The 21,866-nt window shown below is 40.8% G+C and overlaps 1 protein-coding gene across 5 annotated transcripts in view; it reads left to right on the forward strand.

Annotated features, from left to right (window-relative positions):
- AASS (aminoadipate-semialdehyde synthase) overlaps positions 1–21,866 on the forward strand; it is a 70,796-nt gene that overhangs the window by 39,572 nt on the left and 9,358 nt on the right. For 3 of the 5 annotated variants that reach the window (XM_049893867.1, XM_049893868.1, XM_049893871.1), the window contains 9 exons: positions 92–218; positions 4,835–4,945; positions 5,037–5,145; positions 5,903–6,043; positions 13,044–13,211; positions 16,904–16,999; positions 18,601–18,716; positions 20,500–20,588; positions 21,245–21,421. In XM_049893867.1, the coding sequence (XP_049749824.1) occupies positions 92–218; positions 4,835–4,945; positions 5,037–5,145; positions 5,903–6,043; positions 13,044–13,211; positions 16,904–16,999; positions 18,601–18,716; positions 20,500–20,588; positions 21,245–21,421 (1,134 nt within the window). Of the gene's footprint in view, positions 1–91; positions 219–4,834; positions 4,946–5,036; positions 5,146–5,902; positions 6,044–13,043; positions 13,212–16,903; positions 17,000–18,600; positions 18,717–20,499; positions 20,600–21,244; positions 21,422–21,866 lie in introns of those variants that run through there. The other 2 variants (XR_007518438.1, XM_049893870.1) reach the window with 2 other exon arrangements.

Consider the following 21,866-nt stretch of genomic DNA (forward strand, 5'->3'; position numbering starts at 1 on the left):
CAAAATTATTTTTGGAGATGTTAAGATATGTTTTACTATCTAATTAATGGATGAAAATCTAAAAAGTTGACTTTTTAAATTCTTAAAATAGGTTCTGACATGAAGAATCAAATTGAACATTTACAGAAGAAATATGATATTATTCCTGTTTGTTTGGACATTGGTAAGCAGCAAGAGAAGTTGGGCTCCTTGGTGGCAACACAGGATCTCGTCATCAGGTAGATATCTGGCAAGAAATGAGTCCCATACTTTTTTGTTGTTGTTGTTATTATTTTTCTCCTCCCCTCCTCTCCTCTTCTTTTCTTTCTTTTAAAGTAAAACTTTAATTCAAGTATGAATGCAGAAACATGCACAAATCATAAGTAAATAGCTTGATGGATTTTCCACAATGAACAAGTTGTATAGCCAACATTAAAATCAAGAAGCAGAACATTAATATTACCCCAGACGCTCTCCTTGTGATCCCTTTCGGTCACTAATACCCCTTGCCAAAGGGTAAACATCATCTTGGCTTCTAACACATAGGTTAGTTTTTGCCTGCTTTCAAACTTCATATAACTGGAATTATTCAGTATGTCCTTGACTGTGTCTGCCTTTATTGTGATTATGAGCGTCATCAGTGTTGTCTGTAACTGTAGACAACGAACTGTATTCATTCCCACTGCTGTATGTATTTCATTGTTTGAATATACCATAATTTATTTATTCATTTGACTGTTCCTGGATGTTTAGATTGTTTTTGGTTTTCGGCTCTTATGAATGTGCTGCTGTAAACATTTTAGGATGTGTCTTTTGGTGAACATATATACACATTTCTGTTGGGTGTATACTTGCACTGGAACTGGTGGGTCATAATGTGTGTGTCACACATTGAGGTAGATATTTTACCCTTTTGGGTTTATAAAGCTTAAGTGAAAATAAACAGAGTTTCTCTGACTTTATGGCCAAGTTTTATCTTAGAGATAAATGTTAAAATATAGTACTTATTGTTTTCTAACAAAAATTGAGATCCAACTTCTAGATACAGAGCAACTATGGGTAACCCTGTAATTAAACTTGGCTTTGAGGTATCAAAGTGATGAAAATAGCCATTTATTCTTAGAGTATATTTTTTCCAAGATGGAAGGAGAAAAATATATGCTCACTCATAGTAATTGTCTAATCACTTCCATAGTAAGATCAGATTCAAAGTATATTTTTGGAGGAAGTTCTAACAGGTTTAGAAAAACAGATACAATGAAAGGTAAATCTAATTACATGGGGGGAATTTTTACTTTATCTCTTGATATCTTTAAATATAGGCTCACCTTGAGCACTTAGGATGTTATTCAATTTATACAAATTTGGTGTACATTCAATTTTATTCAGCAAAAATTCACTAAAGACTGGTAGATCTTGGCTGGTGGTGATATGGCTATGAACATAAATTCTAACTCAAATCAATGCCCCAATCTCCTATCTAAGTACAATGAAAATTTTATTTAAAATTTTTTTTTAATTAAAACAAAAAGAAAATAATTTTAAACATATTTGGAACTAAATCTAAAGCGAAATATGAAAAGATGATGGATAAAGGCAATAGTATATTAATATATGAAAATTTTAACATTTAGCAAACTGGTAACCTTCAATAAGGTTTAGCATTAGCAAAATCTGTTATGTTGTTATTGTTAGGTGCCATCAAGTTGGTTCCGACTCATAGCAACCGGATGTACAACAGAACAAAACACTGCCCAGTCCTGTGCCATCCTCACAATTGTTATGCCTGAGCCCATTGTTGCAGCCACTGAGTCAATCCATCTCATTGAGGGTCTTCCTCTTTTTTGCTGACCCTTCACTTTACCAAAGATGGTGTCCTTCTCCAGGGACTGATCCCTCCTGACGACATGTCCAAAGTATGTGAGACGAAGTCTCGCCAGCCTTGATTCTAAGGAGCATTCTGGCTGTACTTTTTCTTCTAAGACAGATTTGTTCGTTCTTCTGGCAGTCCATGGTATATTCAATATTCTTTGCCAACACCATAATTCAAAGGCGCCAGTTCTTCTTCTGTCTTCCTTATTCACTGTCCAACGTTCACATGCATATGATGCGATTGAAAAAACCATGGCTTGGATCAGGCGCACCTTAGTCTTCAAGGTGACATCTTTGCTATTTAACACTTTAAAGAGGTCTTTTGCAATAAATTTACCCAATGCAGTGCACATTTTGATTTCTTGGCTGCTGCTTCCATGGGTATTGATTGTAGATCCAAGTAAAATGAAACCCTTGATAACTTCAATTTTTTCTCTGTTTATCATGATGTTGCTTATTGGTCCAGTTGTGAGGATTTTTTTTTTTTTTTTTTTTACATTGAGGTGTAATCCATACTGAAGGCTGTGGTCTTTGATCTTCAGCAGTAAGGGCTTCTAGTCCTCTTCACTTTCAGCAAGCAAGGCTGTGTCTTCTGCATAATGCAGGTTGTAAATGAGCCTTCCTCCAGTCCGGATGCCCTGTTCTTCATATGGTCCAGCTTCGTGTATTATTTGCTCAGCATACAGATTGAATAGGTATGGTGAAAGGATACAACCCTGATGCACACCTTTCTTGACTTTAAACCATGCAGTACCCCCTTGTTGTGTTCAAAAGACTGCCTCTTGACCTATGTATAGGTTCCTCATGAGCACAATTAAGTGTTCTGGAAGTTCCCATTGTTCTAATGTCCATAATTTGTTATGATCCACACAGCCGAATACCTTTGCATAGTCAATAAAACCCAGGTAAACATCTTTCTAGTATTCTCTGCTTTCAGCCAGGATCCATCTGACATCAGCAATGATATTCCTTGTTTCACGTCCTCTTCTGAAACTGGCCTGAATTTCTGGTACTTCCCTGTTGATGTTCTGGTGCAGCTGCTTTTGAATGATCTTTAGCAAAATTTTACTTGCATGTGATATTAATGATATTGTTCCATAATTTATGCATTTGTTTGGATTGCCTTTCTTTGGAATAGGCATAAATAGGGGTCTCTTCCAGTTGGTTGGCCAGGTAGCTGTCTTCCAAATTTCTTAGAGTAGAGGAGTGAGTACTTTCAGCATTGCACTGGTTTGTTGAAACATCTCAGTTGGTATTCCATCAATTCCTGGAGGCTTGTTTTTCACCAATGCCTTCAGTGCCGCTTGGACCTCCTCCTTCAGTACCATCGGTTCCTGATCATATGCTACCTCCTGAAATGGTTGAACGTCAACCAGTTCTTTTTGGTATAGTGACTCCGTGTATTCCTTCCATCTTCTTTTGATGCTTGCTGTGTTGTTTAATGTTTTCCTGTAGAATCCTTCAATATTGCAACTCAAGGCTTGAATTTTTTCTTCAGTTCTTTCAGCTTGAGAAATGCTGAGCATGTTCTTCCCTTTTGGTTTTCTAACTCCAGATCGTTGCTCATGTCATTATAATACTTTGTCTTCTTGAGCAGCCCTTTGAAATCTCAGTTAATTCAGTTTCTATGCTGAACAGTGCTAATGGCATTCAACACTACTATACCATAGTCTTCCTTACATACTTTATTTCATAAGTCGAAGAAAGGATATTTTGGTGTAAACAAAATAATGGGGAGAGAATTTCAAAATAAAATGAGTACAAAATATGTTTCACAGAAGAAATTTTGTAACATGTCAAATCTTCATATGGGTTTAGTTTTTCAGTTTCAGTTTTTAATGCGTTAAAGCAAAGTAGGTGATTTTGATAAGTTACTTTTACAATTCCATTTGAAATTTGTGTATGTTTTTCACAAGCAGCATTTCTGATATTTTCAACCATTTGGATGAATTGGGTTGGAATAAAACTTTGATTTTTTTAATGACATTCAAAGGCCTACCAAATTTGGTAACAATTCTTTTTCTTTTTGGTTAAAAAAAAGAGTCAAAAACAAAGATTAGGAATTTTTTTAGGAACTTCCAATACTGGCAAACTACATACACGATTTTATTCTACGTGATATTAAATTTATGTAGCATTATCCTATTTTATTGACCTGAGGAGGAATAAGTGCTTGAGGGATGTTGTTTTTTTTTTTTTTAAATGAAATAGAGGGAATCTGAATTATGTAAGATGAATTTGACAAAGTACACTGATACAATGTGATATTGTCTACTGTGTAGATTGCATTACCAAATAAGCAGTAAGCTAATAAAACTTAAATGTTGCTGCTCAATTGACAGAATGTTTTAATATTCCCTACATAAACCCTGGTGATGTAGTGGTTAAGTGCTACGGCTGCTAACCAAAGGGGGTCGGCAGTTCAAATCCGCCAGGCACTCCTTGGAAACTCTATGGGGCAGTTCTGCTCTGTTCTGTAGGGTCGCTATGAGTTGGATTCGACTTGACGGCACTGGGTTTGGGTTTTTTTTGGTACATAGAATATGGTTATACTACTTAATATCAACATTTATAGAAATTATTTTCTGTGTATGTAATTGTGCAGTTCGAGTGCCAATTTAAAATACCAAAGCCAAATATTTAGAAAGCCGAATCAAAATTGAGTGTTTTTTCAGTATAGCTTCATTTTTTCCTCGCCGTATAGATTTTTTGTCCTTTTGGTTAGCAGCCAAAATGGAAAGGTTAGGAGAGGTTAGGTCGTGTTGAGGAGGGCTTTAAATGTAGAAAGATGAATTGTTTTCTGTAGTCTACAAGGAGTCGTTGATCATTCCTGAGAGAATAATTTCGTCAGAGCAGTGCCACCAGGGTTTCTATCTAAGGATATAAAAAATTTTTTTTTTTTTTTTTTTATAGCTTAATACAATTCAAGGTATGCTGGAAGGTAGAATTGAAAGTTCCTGATTAATTTCTTCTTTTGTTTAAGCTTATTGCCATATGCATTGCACCCTCTTGTGGCCAATGCATGCATTACGAGCAAAGTTAACATGATCACTGCCAGCTATATTACGCCAGCGCTAAAAGAATTGGAAAAGAGGTACGTTTCAATCTTTTCAAACCAAGTGAGTTGCCCCATAGCATTGTTTTCATTTATATCCAACTTTGCTTCTTCTTTTCACCTGCGACAGAGTGGAAGATGCTGGCATCACAGTCATTGGCGAATTGGGATTGGACCCTGGCCTTGATCATATGTTGGCAATGGAAACGATAGATAAGGCAAAAGGAGTTGGAGCCACGGTGAGCTCAGTTTATACCCGAAGGTCCTTGTTCTTGTGCGAATGAAATAATTTACTGTAATTTTGATTAAAGATGCGGTTATACTGCAACTTGTATCTTGACTAGAATTTCAGGTAAATTCTGTAACCGCAGAAATATCTATGGTAAAACAATGCCCAAGACCTAGGCAGTAACCACTTTTTAGAGAAATAGATGTTACTACGGTATTTTGGTTTAATAAAAGATTTTAGATTTCCTTAGAGATTCTGTAGTAAGATTTGAATTTTACATGTTGGCGTAATTCTTTGAAATGTCATCAACCCATTGGTGTGCAAAGTATTTTTTACACATGAGAAGAAACTGTTGGATACGCTTACTGTGATGAATTGGATGAAATATTTTAATTTCTTTGAATTTTTATTGATTTGAATACAGAAGTCAGTAGGAATTGACCAAACAGAATTGACCTAATAGTTGGATTTTCACTGACTAAAATGTTAGTCTCAATTTCTAGAGGCTTTAAATAAATATGTATCTGTTTATATGTATAAGTATGTATAATAAATGAATATATGTATTCATTATATATATTAATACATATAATACATGTATATATTCATTGGTGACTTAATCTAATGGTATATATGGAGATATTTTTGAAAGCCTTAGTAAATGTAAGAGAAGAAAACTAGCACATTTATTTCGTTCATGTCATTGTACTCATACTTAATTACTAGGTACATAGTTTTCCCTAACATATTGATTCTTTAATTTACAGATTGAATCTTATATTTCCTACTGTGGTGGACTTCCAGCCCCTGAATATTCAGACAATCCTTTAAGATACAAATTTAGCTGGAGTCCAGTGGGTGTTCTCATGAACACCATGCAGCCTGCCACCTATCTGCTCGATGGAAAGGTAAAGGAGTATCGTTAAAGCTTTACATCTGCAATGACTAAGCAAAAACTCTTTCTGCCTGATACGAAGGCCCCTTTAATGGTTATAGTGCCTGTCTCACAGTAACTTCTCCAGCAGCCATTTCCTAGTATATATTTTCTCTTCCGTGTAGAATGATCCTCACTGCTTCTAGCAAAGCCTGCACTCTTTCTTGCCTCTTGGACTTCTTGTGAGTAGTCTCTGCAATTTGAAATTTGCTTCTTAACCAAGATAACCCTATGGAGCAGGTCTGCTCTGTAAAACCTGGGGTCGCCATGAATTGGAATTGACTTGTTGGCAACAAACAACAGCATATGTAAATACTGGTCAGCTTTCAATTTGTTTCATCTTGACAAACATTTACTGAGTACCTACTCTGTGCTGGGCTTCGGGCAAGACACCAAAGGCTGTAGCATGAAGTTCCTCACCTAAGAGAACTCACAGCTGAGTGGGAAATGGCTCCTGAACGAAGGCTTTGGTGGGCAGGGAAAGAAAGTAAAATTTCTTCCTCAGCTGCTGTGATCCAGTTCCTTGCTGTGTGACAGGGCACAGCAGCTCTCTGAGTTTAGTATTATTTTCATCATTTTACAGTAAGGAAACTCTGGCTCAGATTAAGTTCAAGGTCATTCAGCTGGGATTCAAACCCAGGTCTAAATAATCCCAACTCATTGCTGTCCAGTTGATTCCGACTCATAGCAGCACTATAGGGCAGAGTAGAACTGCCTTATAGGGTTTCCAAGGCTGTAATCTTTAGAGAAGCAGACTACTACATCTTTCTCCCTCAGAGAGGCTGGTGGGTTCCGACTGCTGACCTTTCAGTTAGCAGCCGAACTCTTAACCACTGTGGCACCAGGGCTGCTTAAATAATGTCAAAGATTTTCCTTCCCTTTAAGATGCCTAAGATGAGAGGACCACAGCTGCCAAATTGTTTCATGGCAGGAAAGGCAGACACTGGGATAAATCACTGTAATCCAATATGAGAAATTCCAAAGAATGCTGAAGTACCACAGAAATACAGATGAGAGGACAATCGGGGGAAAGGAAAATCAGAGAAGAGGAGATGACCTGGTCCTTGAAGGATAAGAAAGTTTTAGCTAGGCAGGGATGCTGCCATTAATGAGCTTGGCACTGTGTGGGGGACTGTGCTATCTGAGTTACCTAGGGCTGCTGTAACAAATATAAAACAAGTGAGTGGCTTTAAAAAACAGGGATGTATTGTCTCATAATTGTAGAGGCTAAAAGTACAAATTCAGGGCATTAGCAGGACTAGGTTTTTTCTTTCATTGTTGGCTCTAGGGTAAGATCCAAGGCTTTCAACTGGTTCATTCTGGTTCAAACCCCTGCTGAAAATTTGCATTTCTACCCAGGTCCCAGGCAATGCTAATGCTGGTTAGGCACCAAGTTAGAGAACCACTAATAGAGCAGCGGAGAACCACTAATAGAGCAGCGGTTCTCAAAATTTATTATCCTGGCAGCCATTTTATGAATTCTCAGTGTATCTGTGAATCTAAATACATGTCACGCACAAAGGAGTAAAGTGGAAGCATTTCTTAAGACACAAGGTGGATGTTATTATCAGCCAATATTGTTTGTGCCTACAATCTAGAGAGTAGTTCAGCCTTGACTGCACACTGGAATCACCAGGAAAGTGTAAAAAGTACCGGGGCCTGGGCCCCACCCTCGAGAGTCTGATTTGGTTGGCCTGGAATTTGCCTGGGATTTGGGGTTTTTGAAAACTCCCAGGTGATTCTAATGTGCAGTTGAGCTTGAGCGCCACTGATTTAGTGACAGAGACCTCCAGCTGTGCTCAACACACCACTAAATACACAGGGGACTTCAGGATGGTGCTGGGAAGATGCATTCCCACGTTTCAGGATATGAAGCAGGATCCCTGAGTTTTGGTCCGAGTGCTGCATGCCTGACAGTGTCAGTGACAGCCAGGCAATTGTTAAGGTCCCATGGGCTTCTGTGGCCTCTTGGGTGATGTGCGCACCAGTGTTGCATCATTTCTTTGATTTGACGCGTGAAGGTTTGGACCGGTGACTTGGCGCTTTCACATAGCACACATCCTTTTGCGTGTACAGCCTAGCTCCTTTTGCAGCTCAGCAGCCTCTCTGACCTGCAATCTTGGAAAGAGACCCAGCCTGCGTTCAGTAAAAACTAGCATGTTCATGCAGGAAAAACTCTTGCTTCAATCTGGGCAAGACATCTGTTTTCAGGAGGCTGGGAAAAAGAAAAAGATGATAACAATGAAAGGGTGAACAGGGTGCAGCCTAAGAAACAGAAAGAGCAAGGGACTTGATGCTAGCGCGCCTGGCTTTGTGTTCCAGCTCTGCCATTACTGGCTGGATGGCAGGAGAACATTCATTTAACCTGTCTGAGCTTGGGCTGCTTGTCTGAAGATATGGGCAATAATCCCAGCCCTGCAGGGTTCTCACACTGTAGCTCAATGAGGCCACTTAGATTACAACTTGCCTAATGGCCTATTGGGCCCGGCATGAACTTCCAGCAAATATTAGTGACATGCAGAAATTAATGGTGGCAAGACCTCAGCAAAAGCAAGAGGTTCTTTTCAGGCAGCAGAGGCTGTATTTGTTGAATTTGAAGTTTTTCCATTTCATCCTGAACTCCTTTTGTAAAAGGAGTGCTTTTTGCATCTCCTTGACACTGAGAGAAAACATGATGCTTTGCTTTGGTAGAATGATACTTTTTTCAAGGTCTCGCTCAAGTTTCCACTTGTGAATGGAGCCTTTCCTGACCACTCATGATTCTTTTCTCTGCACCCCCACACTCTGCTTGTCTGTGTCTAAGCGATTTCCGGGTGCTGTATTATTCACTCGGTAATTCAAGTGCACCAGTCTGTCTCCCAAGCCAGACTGTTAAACTTCTTCAAACCTCTCTTGTATTCTTGTCCCTCTGCCCTGTTGGCCACCATCCCCCTCCACCATGGAGCAGGCCTTAAATAATTCACCAAATCATAAAGGGGGACCCAGGTGACCTCTCTGGCTTCTGCTTAAAATGGAAGCCTTCAACTCTTCCAGCAATTAGGCAGTGACCTTGAATTAGGACATACCTCATTGTCCTACATCCTTGCAGTAATTTCCAACCATTGGTACCAGTTCTAACTTCTAGCTTCAGAGCAGATTTTCAACAAGTCTAATTTTTCTTCCGCATCTTTGAAGAAATGGTTTTGTCTTCTCTCAGTTCTGTTCTCTCCACGGGTGGTGGTATACATCCCTTTATCCGTGGCATCTGAGAGTAATGTGGCAGAGCTTCGGCCACTCTCCATCACCTTCTTCAGCTTCCTCCCCCAGGCTACCCCAGCTAAACATACTAAGTAAGAAGTATGCAAATGCAATAGACTCTGCAAACCAGCTTCAAGATAAGTTTTCTCCTTCTCTTTCCATTACGTCTTTCCCCTCGACTGCAGCATTTAGCCCTTTCATTTCAGAAAATCAAGAGTTGCCGCTGCTCTCCGGGTTCCTGCAGCCATTCTTAATCCAAGTTTCAGGTGCATCTGTGGTGGCATAATCTCGAATGCTGTACTTTGTCACTGTTGTGGTTGAGGTTAGGTGCCATCAAGTTGATTCTCGACTCGTGATGACCCCATGTGACAGAGTAGAACTGCCCTATAGGGTTTTCTAGGCAGAAATCTTTATGGAAGTGGATCCCTAGGTCTTTCTCCCATGGAACCGCTGGGTGGATTCAAACTGCCAACCTTTCGGTTAGCAGCAAAGTGTTTAACCATTATGCCACCAGGGCTCCTTAGTTTGTCACTATCCCTCTCAAAATATTGATCCCTAACAAGCATAATTAAAGGGGGGTGGGCAGTATGATGTAGTGGAAAGAACACAGACATTTGAGTTGGATAGACCTGGGTTCAAATCTGCCTCTGGGTGTCTATCTCAGGCTCAGTTTCTTGCTCTGTAAAATGGGTTATTGAAGGGATTAAAGGTAATGTATATAGAGGGCATTCCTAGCACATGGTGGGCTCCGAATGAATGAGTGCCTGTATACTTCCTGTGTTAAATTTCTTCCTTGTTTAGCTATCAAGCTTATTATGATTATTTTGAATATTGGTTCTAAAACATGTGACAGTGATTCTCAACTTTTGGGAGACATGTATGAGGACTAGAGGAAGAGTTGGACTTTAGAGCAGCCTGTGACAACAATGAATGTGAGCCGCTGTTTCTGCTGGGTGTGGATCTTGGATATGAGCATTGTTGGGGCAGAGGAAAAAAATGCATATTTTCTGCAAAATAGATTAAATACATCTTCCAGTTTTCATCAGAGTCACTAATAAAATATTAAACAGGACAGGGCTTAATACTGAACCCTATGATACGCCATTCAGAAATAAAAATCTCCGTTGATATTAAGTGACGGTGATTACCCAATACTGATACTACTTTGTGGATATCAGATGACAATGTCCATCCAGCAGTTTTGGGGTCAGGTTGCTTAGCCAGTTGTCAGTCTCTCTAACTGAATCCTTGTCATTCAGCTCCCATTTCCCTATTCTCTTTGCAAAGATCTCATGATAGACTTATGAACCAGCTGATTGATTTCTGATTGGTAAAGTGCTGAAATATTATAGTATTTATTGAAATTTTCTTTCAAAAAATTTCCTGGCCTTCAAATAAGGAAATGAAATTTTAGCATTGCCACAAGTTAGAGAGGTGAAATGAGCATGTCTTAGTTATCTGGTTCTACTACAACAGAAATACCACAAGCGGATGGCTTTAACAAGGAGAAATTTATTTTTCACAAGTAGGCTAGAAGTCCAAATTCAGGATGTCAGCTCTAGGGGATGGTTTGCTCTCTCTGTCAGCTCTGGAGAAAGGTCCTTCTCATCAATTTTCCGCTAGACCAGGAGCTTCTCCGCTCAGGAACCCCGGGTCCAAAGGACACAGCTTTGCTTCTGGCGCTCCTTTCTTGGTGGTATGAGGTCCACCTGTCTCTCTGCTTGCTTCTCTTCTATATCTCAAAAGAGATTGGCTGAAGACACAATACAAGCTTGTAAATTGAGTTCTGCTTCATTAACATAACTGCCGCCTATCCTATCTCATTAACATCATAGAGATAGGATTTACAACACAGGAAAATCACATCAGATAGACAAAATGGTGGACGATCACACACTACTGAGAATCATGGCCTAGCCAAATTGATACACATATTTTTCAGGGACACAATTCAATCATGGCAGTGTGGAAACCATAAAGGTCAACACTTGCTTTCTTAGTATTTTTTTTTTTTTTTAATTTAGAATCCTGACTCAAGCAATTTGCTTTCAAGAAATAGTGCGTAACTCGTCTCTCTGGAGATATTTATTGTGCAGTCTAGAAGAACTGCACAAGAAAATTAAATGGAAAGCATTCTTCTCTCCCTTCAGATCCTCTGGGAATTTTAGATGGTCCTTGGTACTATACAAAGTGGTCCTTTTCACGGAAAGAACATGGCCAGGCCTCACCGTGGTCAGTGTAGCCCTTCTCCTTTGGGCTTGAGCCAGATAGAAATAAACTTCTGTTCTCTTTCCTACTAAGGCATATGTAGAATCCACCCACAAATGACTTCTAGGAATCATTAGTTTAGCCCGAGATCCCTTTGGGCGAATTCCTCTGAGTCAATCGTAAGGTACCTTGACAGCTCCCTCGCGTGATCTTGTTTGGTGCAGCTTTAGAGACGTGGCCAGAGACGGTTTCTAGAGGTGCTGTTTTTGTTGTTGTGTTCCACTGAGTCAATTCTGACTCACAATGACCCTATAGGACAGAGTAGAACTGCTGCATAGGGTTTCCTAGGCAGTAATCTTTAGACCAGATCACCAGGTATTTTCTCTCTCGGAGCAGCTGGTGTGTTCTGACTGCTGACCTTTTGGCTAGCAGCTGAGCACTTAACCATTGTGCCACTAGGGTTCCTTCTCCAGTGGGGTGCAACCAAAATCCACTTCCACCAGAAGCCCCAGCCATGATTCTAGCCCTAATTTTATAACCCCAGGGTGCTTTTCATTACCTCAAAAGCTGTCATAAACTTTACCAACTAAGAGAAAATTTAGTCCTTTAATTAAAACTAAAGAAAAGTGCTTCGGTATGTTTTGGGTGTGTATGATGGAGGAAGGGGTGTTGATGAGAGGGGTGTAGATAAGAGGAAAAAAAAAGCTTGGAATCAGTGTTTAACTTCTCACCAGCAGTAAGATTGGAGGTAACACTCATTTGAATATGTTCTTGGTGTTGTCCTTGTTGTGAGGGGAGACTGAAGGTGTACATCATACATACATCTGTACGTGTACTAGTCTAGGCTCTGAGCAACTTACAGTTCATCTGGCACAGTTCCTGGTACTTGGTAGATATTTGGTAAATGTCTCTTCAATGAATGAGATAGGAATTGTATTTTGTTCATCAATCTCTCATGCAATCCACAATTACTGTAATCCCTAGCATATAGTAGGTGCTCAATAAATGTTAGCCATGTGAATGAGATGTACAAGACTGGTACCTGATGCAGCATTAGGAAGGGGACCAAACCAAAACCAAACCCATTGCCCTAGAGTCAATTCTGAGTCTTAGTGACCCTATAGGATAGAATAGAATAGAACTGCCCCATAGGGTTTCCAAAGAGTGGCAGGTAGATTTGAACTACTGACCTTTTGGTTAGCAGCTGTAGCTCTTAAGCACTATGCCACCTGGGTAATAAGGGGATGGGGGTAAAGAAAGAGAAGAGTGAGAATATTGCCATTGCTATTTGAGTAGAGAAGCCATTTAAATTAATATCTGTTGTTTTTAGCTTATTATTAAAAACAAAAACAAAAAACCTCTGGTGGAACATAATTCAGTTACATTTTATCCAGAGGCAAGAAAAAACTGAGAACAATTTTCCAAACAGGGTCACATTTACAGGTACAAGGGTTAAGACTTCAGCAAAACTTTTTGGGAAATACAATTCTATCCATAACACCCACCGGTGCTTTTTCAATGCTCTTCAGGTTGTGAACGTTGCAGGGGGAGCCTCCTTTCTTGACGCTGTGACTCCCATGGATTATTTCCCGGGACTAAATTTGGAAGGCTACCCCAACAGAGACAGTACAAAATATGCCGAGATTTATGGCATTTCGTCTGCGCACACTTTGTTGCGGGGAACACTGAGATATAAGGTAAGTAGCTGTATTTTTGATCATTTTTATTGCCTGTTTTGATGTAAGTGACGTATATACTGAGTTTTTCTTAGTCATCAAAGCGATTGAGATGATAAACCAGATTAGAGCCTGTTTTCTCAGGATTCTTTTGATTGAGTCTTTTAGAGACTCAAAAGAGCAAGCAAAAAGGGAACTTACAAACTCATGAGGAGTAAGGCACAGGCGGAGGGACAGCTTCAGGTTACCAGGATTTGGGAACAAGTGACCTCACCAGGAGGAGGCCTGGTGGCACAGTGGTTAAGTGCTTAGCTGCTAACCAAAGGTCGGCGGTTTGAACCCAAAAGCTATGCTATGGGAGAGAGATGTGGCAGTCAGGCTCCGTGAAGATTTACAACCTTGGAAACCCTTTGGGGCAGTTATACTCTGTCCTGTAGGGTCACTATGAGTTGGAATGACTCAATAGCAATGGCTTTGGGCAGGGGCGGATTACCAGATAAATAATGTGATGAGAACGTGAAATTGTTCACTACAGATTAGTAAATAAGCACAAGTAAGTCTGTGCGTACCTGGCTGAGTGGGTAATCTGTCCCTGTCAGGGACTGTAAATTTGAAAAAAGGCTTTGATTCTGTAGGAAGGTGCTGTGGGGTTGGGAGAGAGATAGACTGACGCCAACCATACCTAGAAGCAGAATCTTTGATGTGGTGAAAAAACGTGAAATTGTTCAAGGGGCTTCCCTTGCCTATTGGATAATCTGCCCCTGAGTTTGGATCTCACCAGGACTCGGTTTCTCTTCACCTCTTGGCTCTGCCTTCCCATGTTGGATTCAGTCTCAGGCCTTTTAGGCTCAAGTCCAGTAGGAATAAAAAAGTACATTTTCCTAATAGTCAAAACTCTCATTTTTGTCCTAATAATAATAATAATAATAATAATAAAATAGCTGGGACTAATTCCTGAAGTCAGAGAGATAAGATGTGCTGATCGGCTTGGCCTATATTATGTGTCCCTAGAGCTGAAGATAGGGTCAGTGTTACCGGGAACACATGACCTCGGGCTGGGGGAAAGGTCCAGGGTGGGAGGGCCTTCTCCAGAGCAAATCTGAAATTTTGTTTCTACAAAATAGAGAGTAGATTCTAGGAGCATAAATCCCAAATGTCCATGCACATTTATTAATCACAAAAGAGCAGTTACAGATATGGCCAGATCAAGACAACCAGCGTACCTAAAACGCATCCAGCTGTGATTTTAGATCTCTGCTTCGTGGGATTTCCTGGCTAGGGCCAGAGAGAGCATTTGTCTTGTGTGTGTTATTCAGATCCACGAATTATCTTTTTTTCGGAAAGATGTGAGGCACATGAGCCTATTTGTGAAAACCTTTCAATTCTTCTGTGTACTTACCCCTTGTTCTTACCTTTTTACTAGCTGTTCCCTCTGCCTGGAACTTTCTGTCCCCAGATATCTGTATCATTCTCTTTCATATCCTTCAGGGCTTTATTCTCAGCGAGGCTGTCCCCTACCATGTTATTTAAAATATGAAGTTGTCATTAGCTGCCACCGAGTCGATCCCACTCATGGCAACTCCATACACAACAGAATAAAACACTGCCCAGTCCTGCACTATTTCTGTTACCAGTTGCAGACAGGACCTTTGTGAACCATAAAGTTTTCATTGGCTGATTTTCAGACTACCAGGCCTTTCTTCCTAGCCCCCTATTTTAGCCCTCCTGTTTTTTTTTTCCCTCTGATTTCCTCACAGGAGAGCATACTTCTAGGGTCCTTCACTTCATCCATTGTTCAGAATCCATTTATCTAGTCATTTGTTCTCTGTCAGCTAACTGGAATGCTGGTGAGGGCGTGGGGATGAAGCCTATACGTACATGTACTTTTCCCTGCTTTCTATACCTACAGTCTAGCTGCCGAACAGACAATTACAATTTGTGTTAAGTGTCAGAGAAAAGCCCGAAACCAAACCTGTTGACATTGAGTCAATTCTGTCATAGTGGCACAGTGGTTAGACACTGGGCTGTTAACCAAAAGGTCAGCAGTTTGAACCCACCAGCCACTCCACGGAAGAACAACGTAACGGTCATCGTTGTTGTTGTTAGGTGCCGTCGAGTCAGTTCCGACTCATAGCGACCCTATGCACAACAGAACGAAACACTGCCCGGTTCTGCACCATCCTTACAATTATTGTTAGGCTTGAGCCCATTGTTGTAGCCTCTGTGTCAGTCCATCTTGTTGAAGGTCTTCCTCTTTTGCAGTGACCCTGTACTTTACCAAGCACGATGTTCTTCTCCAGGGACTGATCCTTCCTGACAACATGTCCAAAGTATGTAAGAAGCAGTCTCGCCATCCTTGCTTCTAAGGAGCATTGTGTATATACTTCTTCCAAGACAGATTTGTTCATTCTTTTGGCAGTCCATGGTATATTCAATATTCTTTGCCAACACCACAATTTCAAAGGTGTCAATTCTTATTTGGTCTTCTTTATTCATTGTTCAGCTTTCACATGCGTACGCTGCGATTGAAAATACTGTGACTTGGGTCAGGCGCACCTTAGTCTTCAAGGTGACATCTTTGCCTGATTATAGCCTTGGAAACCCTATGGGGAAGTCGTACTCTGTCTTATAGGGTGACTACGAATATGAGTAAGGGCTAGAGGTGTATACAAAATGCTACCAGAATCCAGGGAAGAAGGGAATGCCCACTCTCCTAGGGAGCTCAGAAGGCATGCTGAGCTGGGTCTTAAGGGAGAGTTGTTAAGCATTTCACACGTGAGAAGAGTGGCCTGTCCAAGCCCAGGAGCAGCCTGTACAGAGGCCCAGGTCTCTGAAAGAGCACAGCATGTTTGGAGAATGGTAAGTGGAGGACATGATGATTGGAGTCAAGCTGTAGGGCGTAGGGCATATTGAGACCAGTTTTATAAAATAATATACCAAAGACCTCATGGTCCTGTAAGCAATGGACACACGAGGGATTTTTATCAGAGGGGTGACAGGATCGCACCTACATTTTAGAAAAATACCTCTGATCTCTACTTCTTTTCCTTCTCTCTATATGAATTAGGAGTCCCCAGGTGGTGTAAACAGTTACATGCGCAGCTGGTAACCAAAAAGTTGGAGGTTGGAGTCCACTCAGGGGCTCCTTGGGAGAAAGGCCTGGCAATCTATTAAAAAAAAAAGTCATTGAAACCACTGTGGAGCACAGTTCTACTTTGACACACATGGAATCGCTATGAGTCGGAATCAACTTGAGGGCAACTGATTTTTTTTTTTATACGAATTACAGTAGTGACTCTTAACCAATAGAATGGGTTATCTGCTTTTGGGGAATATTCTTATAAGTACCTTCTTCCGTTATAAAAAAGAAGACGACTGATTGTACTATTAAATAATATTCTGCTAAACTTCATGTAACACATGAAGAAATTGCCTTTATGTTGCCAGAAAATCCCGTGCACATGTTACCTGGAAAAAAAAGACACGACCAAATTTTTTTAGGCCTCTTGTATAAACCGGTGCGATTATATGACACTATTGATTGCAGTTCAAGCTTGAAAATGGTTGCATCCATACCATCAATACAAATGACTTATTTTCAGCCTGTTTTCTAAATTAGTTATAGAGATAGAACCCTCTTTTCGAACAAAGCTTTAAATTCTTTTTCTTGAAAGAAGGAAATTTCATGTACTACTTATTAATTCTTGTTTCAGGGATATGCCAAAGCTTTGAATGGATTTGTAAAATTGGGTCTCATAAACAGAGATGCATTTCCTGCCCTTCGACCTGAGGCCAGCCTTCTTACCTGGGTGAGTGACTCCAGAATTGTGTGCTGTCAGCTGTTCTTCAGAAATGCCTTCTGAACTTTGAGACCTGAACTCTGCTTTGGACCAGCAAAAGAACCCATTCTGTCTCGTATGTGCAGGAAAATAAATACTAATCCCAAAGTCTCCAAATAGGGAACCTTGCTATTATTGGAGGTTGGAGAGGACATAGAAGAGGACATAGAGGCTGACTCACCAGGCCTGTTTCCTGCAGAACCTCTGCCATTTGACTGCCCCTCAGCCCTGGGAACAGATGGACTTGCTCTCTGTATTGAGCTCTGGGCTCTGCCAGTTGTCAAACTCATGACAGGAGTTAAGCTCGGGCCTCCTGAAGGTACTAACCCAGGAGGGATGCTGGTGATATCTCAGAGCTGGAGTCCCAGCCCCCAAATCCCAACAGTTCTCTCATTTGACCATTTGAATTTTATTGAGTTTATGCCCTTATCTTTGTATTACCAAAATCTTAGAGTCTTGGGGTTAGAAGGGAACTTGGAAGCTTGGAACTGAATGTGAAGTACAGCTTTATTAACTGACCAGGAATTAACTTGTTGCTAGCTGCTTAGTCATTCGTCTTAAACTGGTGTGCCCAGATTCCAATAGAAATGCCAGAAATGGATCACAGGAATAAAGGACTGATATTGCCAATCCCCATTAAATCCCCCAAAGAGACATAGCATTCTTGCTAGCCAGCTGCTTTTAAGTTCAGTTTTTTTGTGTATGAGAGCCCTTCCAATCTAAGTTTTACTTTTCATAAATATACCTGTTGGACAGGAGTGAATATTTATAGAGTGAAACTGGGGCTGAGGCAGCTAGATTGGGAAGGCTGGGGCAGGGATTCTTGGAGGTGGTCCCAGTAGCTACAATCTAGAACAGGACTGGGCAAACTTTTTGTAAAGGACCAGATTGTAAATATTTTCAGCTTTACTGGCCATATGGTCTGTGTCACAACTCTTCAGCTCTGCCATTGTAGCACAAAAACTGCCGTAGACAATATGTAAACAAATGCTGAGTTCCAACAAATCTTTATTTACAAAAACAGGCAGTGGGCTGGATTGGGTCTGTGGACCTTGGTCTAAAGCTGAACTTTTCCCACAGGAGCCTGGAAAAAGTCTTATTTGGAAAGTAGAAAAAGCTCCTACTTTTTCAATGTTCTTCTTCCTTTGGGATTTTTGTTATTTGCAAGGCCATCCTCATCTGTTGAACCTACAAAGGAACTATGGTTGCTACTAGCAACCAGAGCACTAAGCCCCTTTTACTTTATCTGGACAAAAATTGACTGCCGGAGGGTAGAGGAAAATGGGTCAGAAAAGTGATGGAGAGGGTGTCCAAAAAGGTGGAATGTGCTAGTAGGTATGGTAGTGTTCTGTTTAGTATTGAGTTGATGCTATAACCTATTTTTATTGCTGCAACATCATTCTGGACTCCGATGCATTTACTGATGTGCGTGCTTGCACGTGTGTGTGTGTGTTATAACTTGTCATTTCTAATTTGAAATGCAGTCGAGGTTCAATGTCTCAAGAGGAAAATTTCTCAATTTATTAGGAATTTAAAATTTTTATCTTTTTTTTTTTTTTTTTTTAAATCAGAAAGAACTCCTCTGTGACCTAGTTGGGATTTCACCCTCCTCCAAGCGTGACGTGCTTAAGGAAGCTGTCTATAGAAAACTAGGAGGAGACAGTACCCAGCTAGAGGCCGCTGAAGGGTAGGAACCCACTTACAGCAACTTAGAGCAGACTACATTGGAGTGATGATTTAGCCCTTTCTAGTCAAGGAAAGGTCGAGATAGAAACATTTTAGGTTTGCCTTTGATGGATTTATTACTCTGATGTTGATCTGTTTGGAGAGCTTACCATGCATCATGTTCATTTGGAGGTAAGAAGTAGGTAAAGAGAGACGTTCAATGGTAGTTGTAATTTGGGAAATACTAGTTTTGAAATCCTACCACTCGGCTCCTGAGAAAGACAGGATGATTTTGTTTCCCTATAAGAGATTCAAGGAACCCTGGAGGCGCGGTGGTTAAGCGCTGGGCTGCTAACCAAAATGTTGGTGGTTTGAACCCATGAGCTGCTCTGCAGAAGAAAGATGTGGCAGTCTGCTTCCACAAAAATTAAAAACCAAAAACCAAACCCATTGCTGTCAAGTCCATTCTGACTCATAGTGACCCTACAGGACAGAGTAGAACTGCCTCATAGGGTTTCCAAGGAAAGGCTGGTGGATTTGAACTACTAGCCTTTTAGTTAGCAGCTGTAACTCTTAACCACTGTGCTACCAGGGCCCCTGCATAAGGATTGTTGTTGTTGTTAGGTACCGTCGAACCGGTTCTGACTCATAGTGACCCTATGCACAACAGAACGAAACACTGCCTGGTCCTGCGCCATCCTTACAATCGTTGTTATGCTTGAGCTCATTGTTGCAGCCACTGTGTCAATCCACCTCGTTGAGGGTCTTCCTCTTTTCCGCTGACCCTGTACTCTGCCAGTCATGATGTCCTTCTCCAGGGACTGACCCCTCTTCACAACATGTCCCAAGTATGTAAGACGCAGTCTTGCCATCCTTGCCTCTAAGGAGCATTCTGGCCGCACCTCTTCCAAGACAGATTTGTTCGTTCTTTTGGCATTCCATGGTATATTCAATATTCTTCACCAACACCACAATTCAAAGGCGTCAACTCTTCTTCGGTCTTCCTTATTCATTGTCCAGCTTTCACATGCGTATGGTGTGATTGAAAATACCATGGCTTGGGTCAGACGCACCTTAGTCTTCAGGGTGATGCATAAGGATTACAGCCCTGGAAACCCTATGGAGCAGTTCTGCTCTGTCCTATAGGGTTGTTATGAGTCAGAATTGACTCCATGGCAATGAGGTTTTTTTTGTTGTTGTTGTTATAGGAGATTCAGGAGTCCCTTGGTGGTACAATGTTTAAGTGCTGTACTATTAACCAAAAGGTTGGTGGTTCAAACCCACCCAGAGACAGCCTTACTTCTCAAAGGTCACGGCCTTGAAAACCACATGCAGTGCAGCTCGACTCTGCACACATGGGGTTGCTATGAGTCAGAATCGACTCGATAGCAACTAACAACAATAACACAGGAGATTCTCTGAATCTTCTCCAACTACTTTAAAACATTCCTTCGCATGACGTGGTAAAAACCCATTGACACAACAAAGCCATGGTGCATTGTGCTGATATCCTTAATGTGAGACAACTAACCTGCAAATTAATCCCACATAAAGCTTTGCAACAACCCCACCTTACAATGCTGAGCTGTGCTCCAGGCATCATAGCCTAGGGAAGGTCTGGGGTGATTCTAAAGGGTAAAAGATTATTGTTGTTATTGTTTAATGTAGAATTCCAGGAAGTCCTACCACTTGGACTATCATCTTGTGATTCTGCCCCTTAAAGATGAAATTCAAGGAGCTCCTTTTTGCTTCCCAGGTGAAAACACACTGCTTGAACTAACACAGCCATCTTTTGTGCTTCTCAGGTTGGGCTTACTTGAGGATGAACAAGTCCCTCAGGCAGAGTCCATTGTGGATGCACTCTCCAAACATTTGGCCATGAAGCTCTCCTACGGTAGGCCGTGGGGTATTAGCTAAACATCCCTGAAGAAGAATCATAAGATGCAATCAGTGCCACCTGAGGGTTAGATTGGAGGGCTAGAGCCAAGTAGTACCAATGGGGAGGTATGGTATGCAGGGAAGGGCACTTGGGTTGTTTTTCCAGAGGAAAGAATGAGAGAATTAATAAGTAAGAATGAAGTTGGGTGCTATGAGAAGGAAAAAAAGAACATTGATTTTATTTTAAAATTTTAACGATTTAGGGAAATGCTGCAGAAATGTTTTAGGGAGAAAAGCCTGTTGCCTTTGCAGCAGGATGATAAAAAATAGTGCAAATTAAGTCATAATTTAGCAGGAGGCATTTAAGCAGTTATTTTTTAAATGCCTAGGCCTCCAGCAATTCACTGACTCTGAGTTTACTGCTGGGATGATACCCTCTACATGGAGACTGTTGCTGTGGAAATGAATAATACCAACTGGTCAGAGGAACGCGACCAGAGTTACAGTCTCCTGGAGTTTTTCACTTGGTCTTTGGGCTACAAAGCAATATGGACAGTTGTGAAAAGACCATATCTAGTGGGAAGGGAAACTTATAGGAACGGAAGGGCAGGTGGAGATGAAGTACAAAATTTGAGTTGTAATGATAGTGACATTTTAAAATGTCTATTTAAGGCCCTGGAGAGAGAGATATGATCGTGATGAGAGACACCTTTGGAATTAGACATCCTTCTGGACATTTGGAAAACAAGACAATTGATCTTGTAGTTTATGGGGATATCAATGGCTTTTCAGCTATGGCAAAAACTGTGGGGTTACCCACTGCCATGGCGGCCAAAATGCTGCTTTATGGTAAGTTCTATTCATTTGCAGACTGAATCTATCTTCATAGCACTTCCCAGTCATTCAGTTCCTGGACATGAAGTAATTACTCTTGAGCTGAACACTGGTGGCATTCCCTGTAAGTTATACCCCATCTCAGAAGACCCATGTGCCTGGAAGTCACCTTGTGGTGAGTGAAGAAGATAGACTTTGGAGTTGGGCCCAATTTTAGTCCCAGCTCAGTCACCAGTTTTACTTAACTTTCTTACTTTATTTTCTGATGGTGTTGGCAGTAGTTAATGCAGTTAAGTGTATAAATTTTGCCACTAACTCCAGCTGTGCTTTTGATCTAAAATTAATCCCTTTTTCATACAGAGCGCTGATTAAGTCATAATTTAGCAAGGGGCATTTAAACAGCTATTTTTAAAAAGCTAGGCCTCCAGCAATTCACTGACTCTGAGTTTACTGCCGGGAT

This window comes from Elephas maximus, chromosome 8 (assembly GCF_024166365.1).
Source record: "Elephas maximus indicus isolate mEleMax1 chromosome 8, mEleMax1 primary haplotype, whole genome shotgun sequence".
Classification (NCBI taxonomy): domain Eukaryota; kingdom Metazoa; phylum Chordata; class Mammalia; order Proboscidea; family Elephantidae; genus Elephas; species Elephas maximus.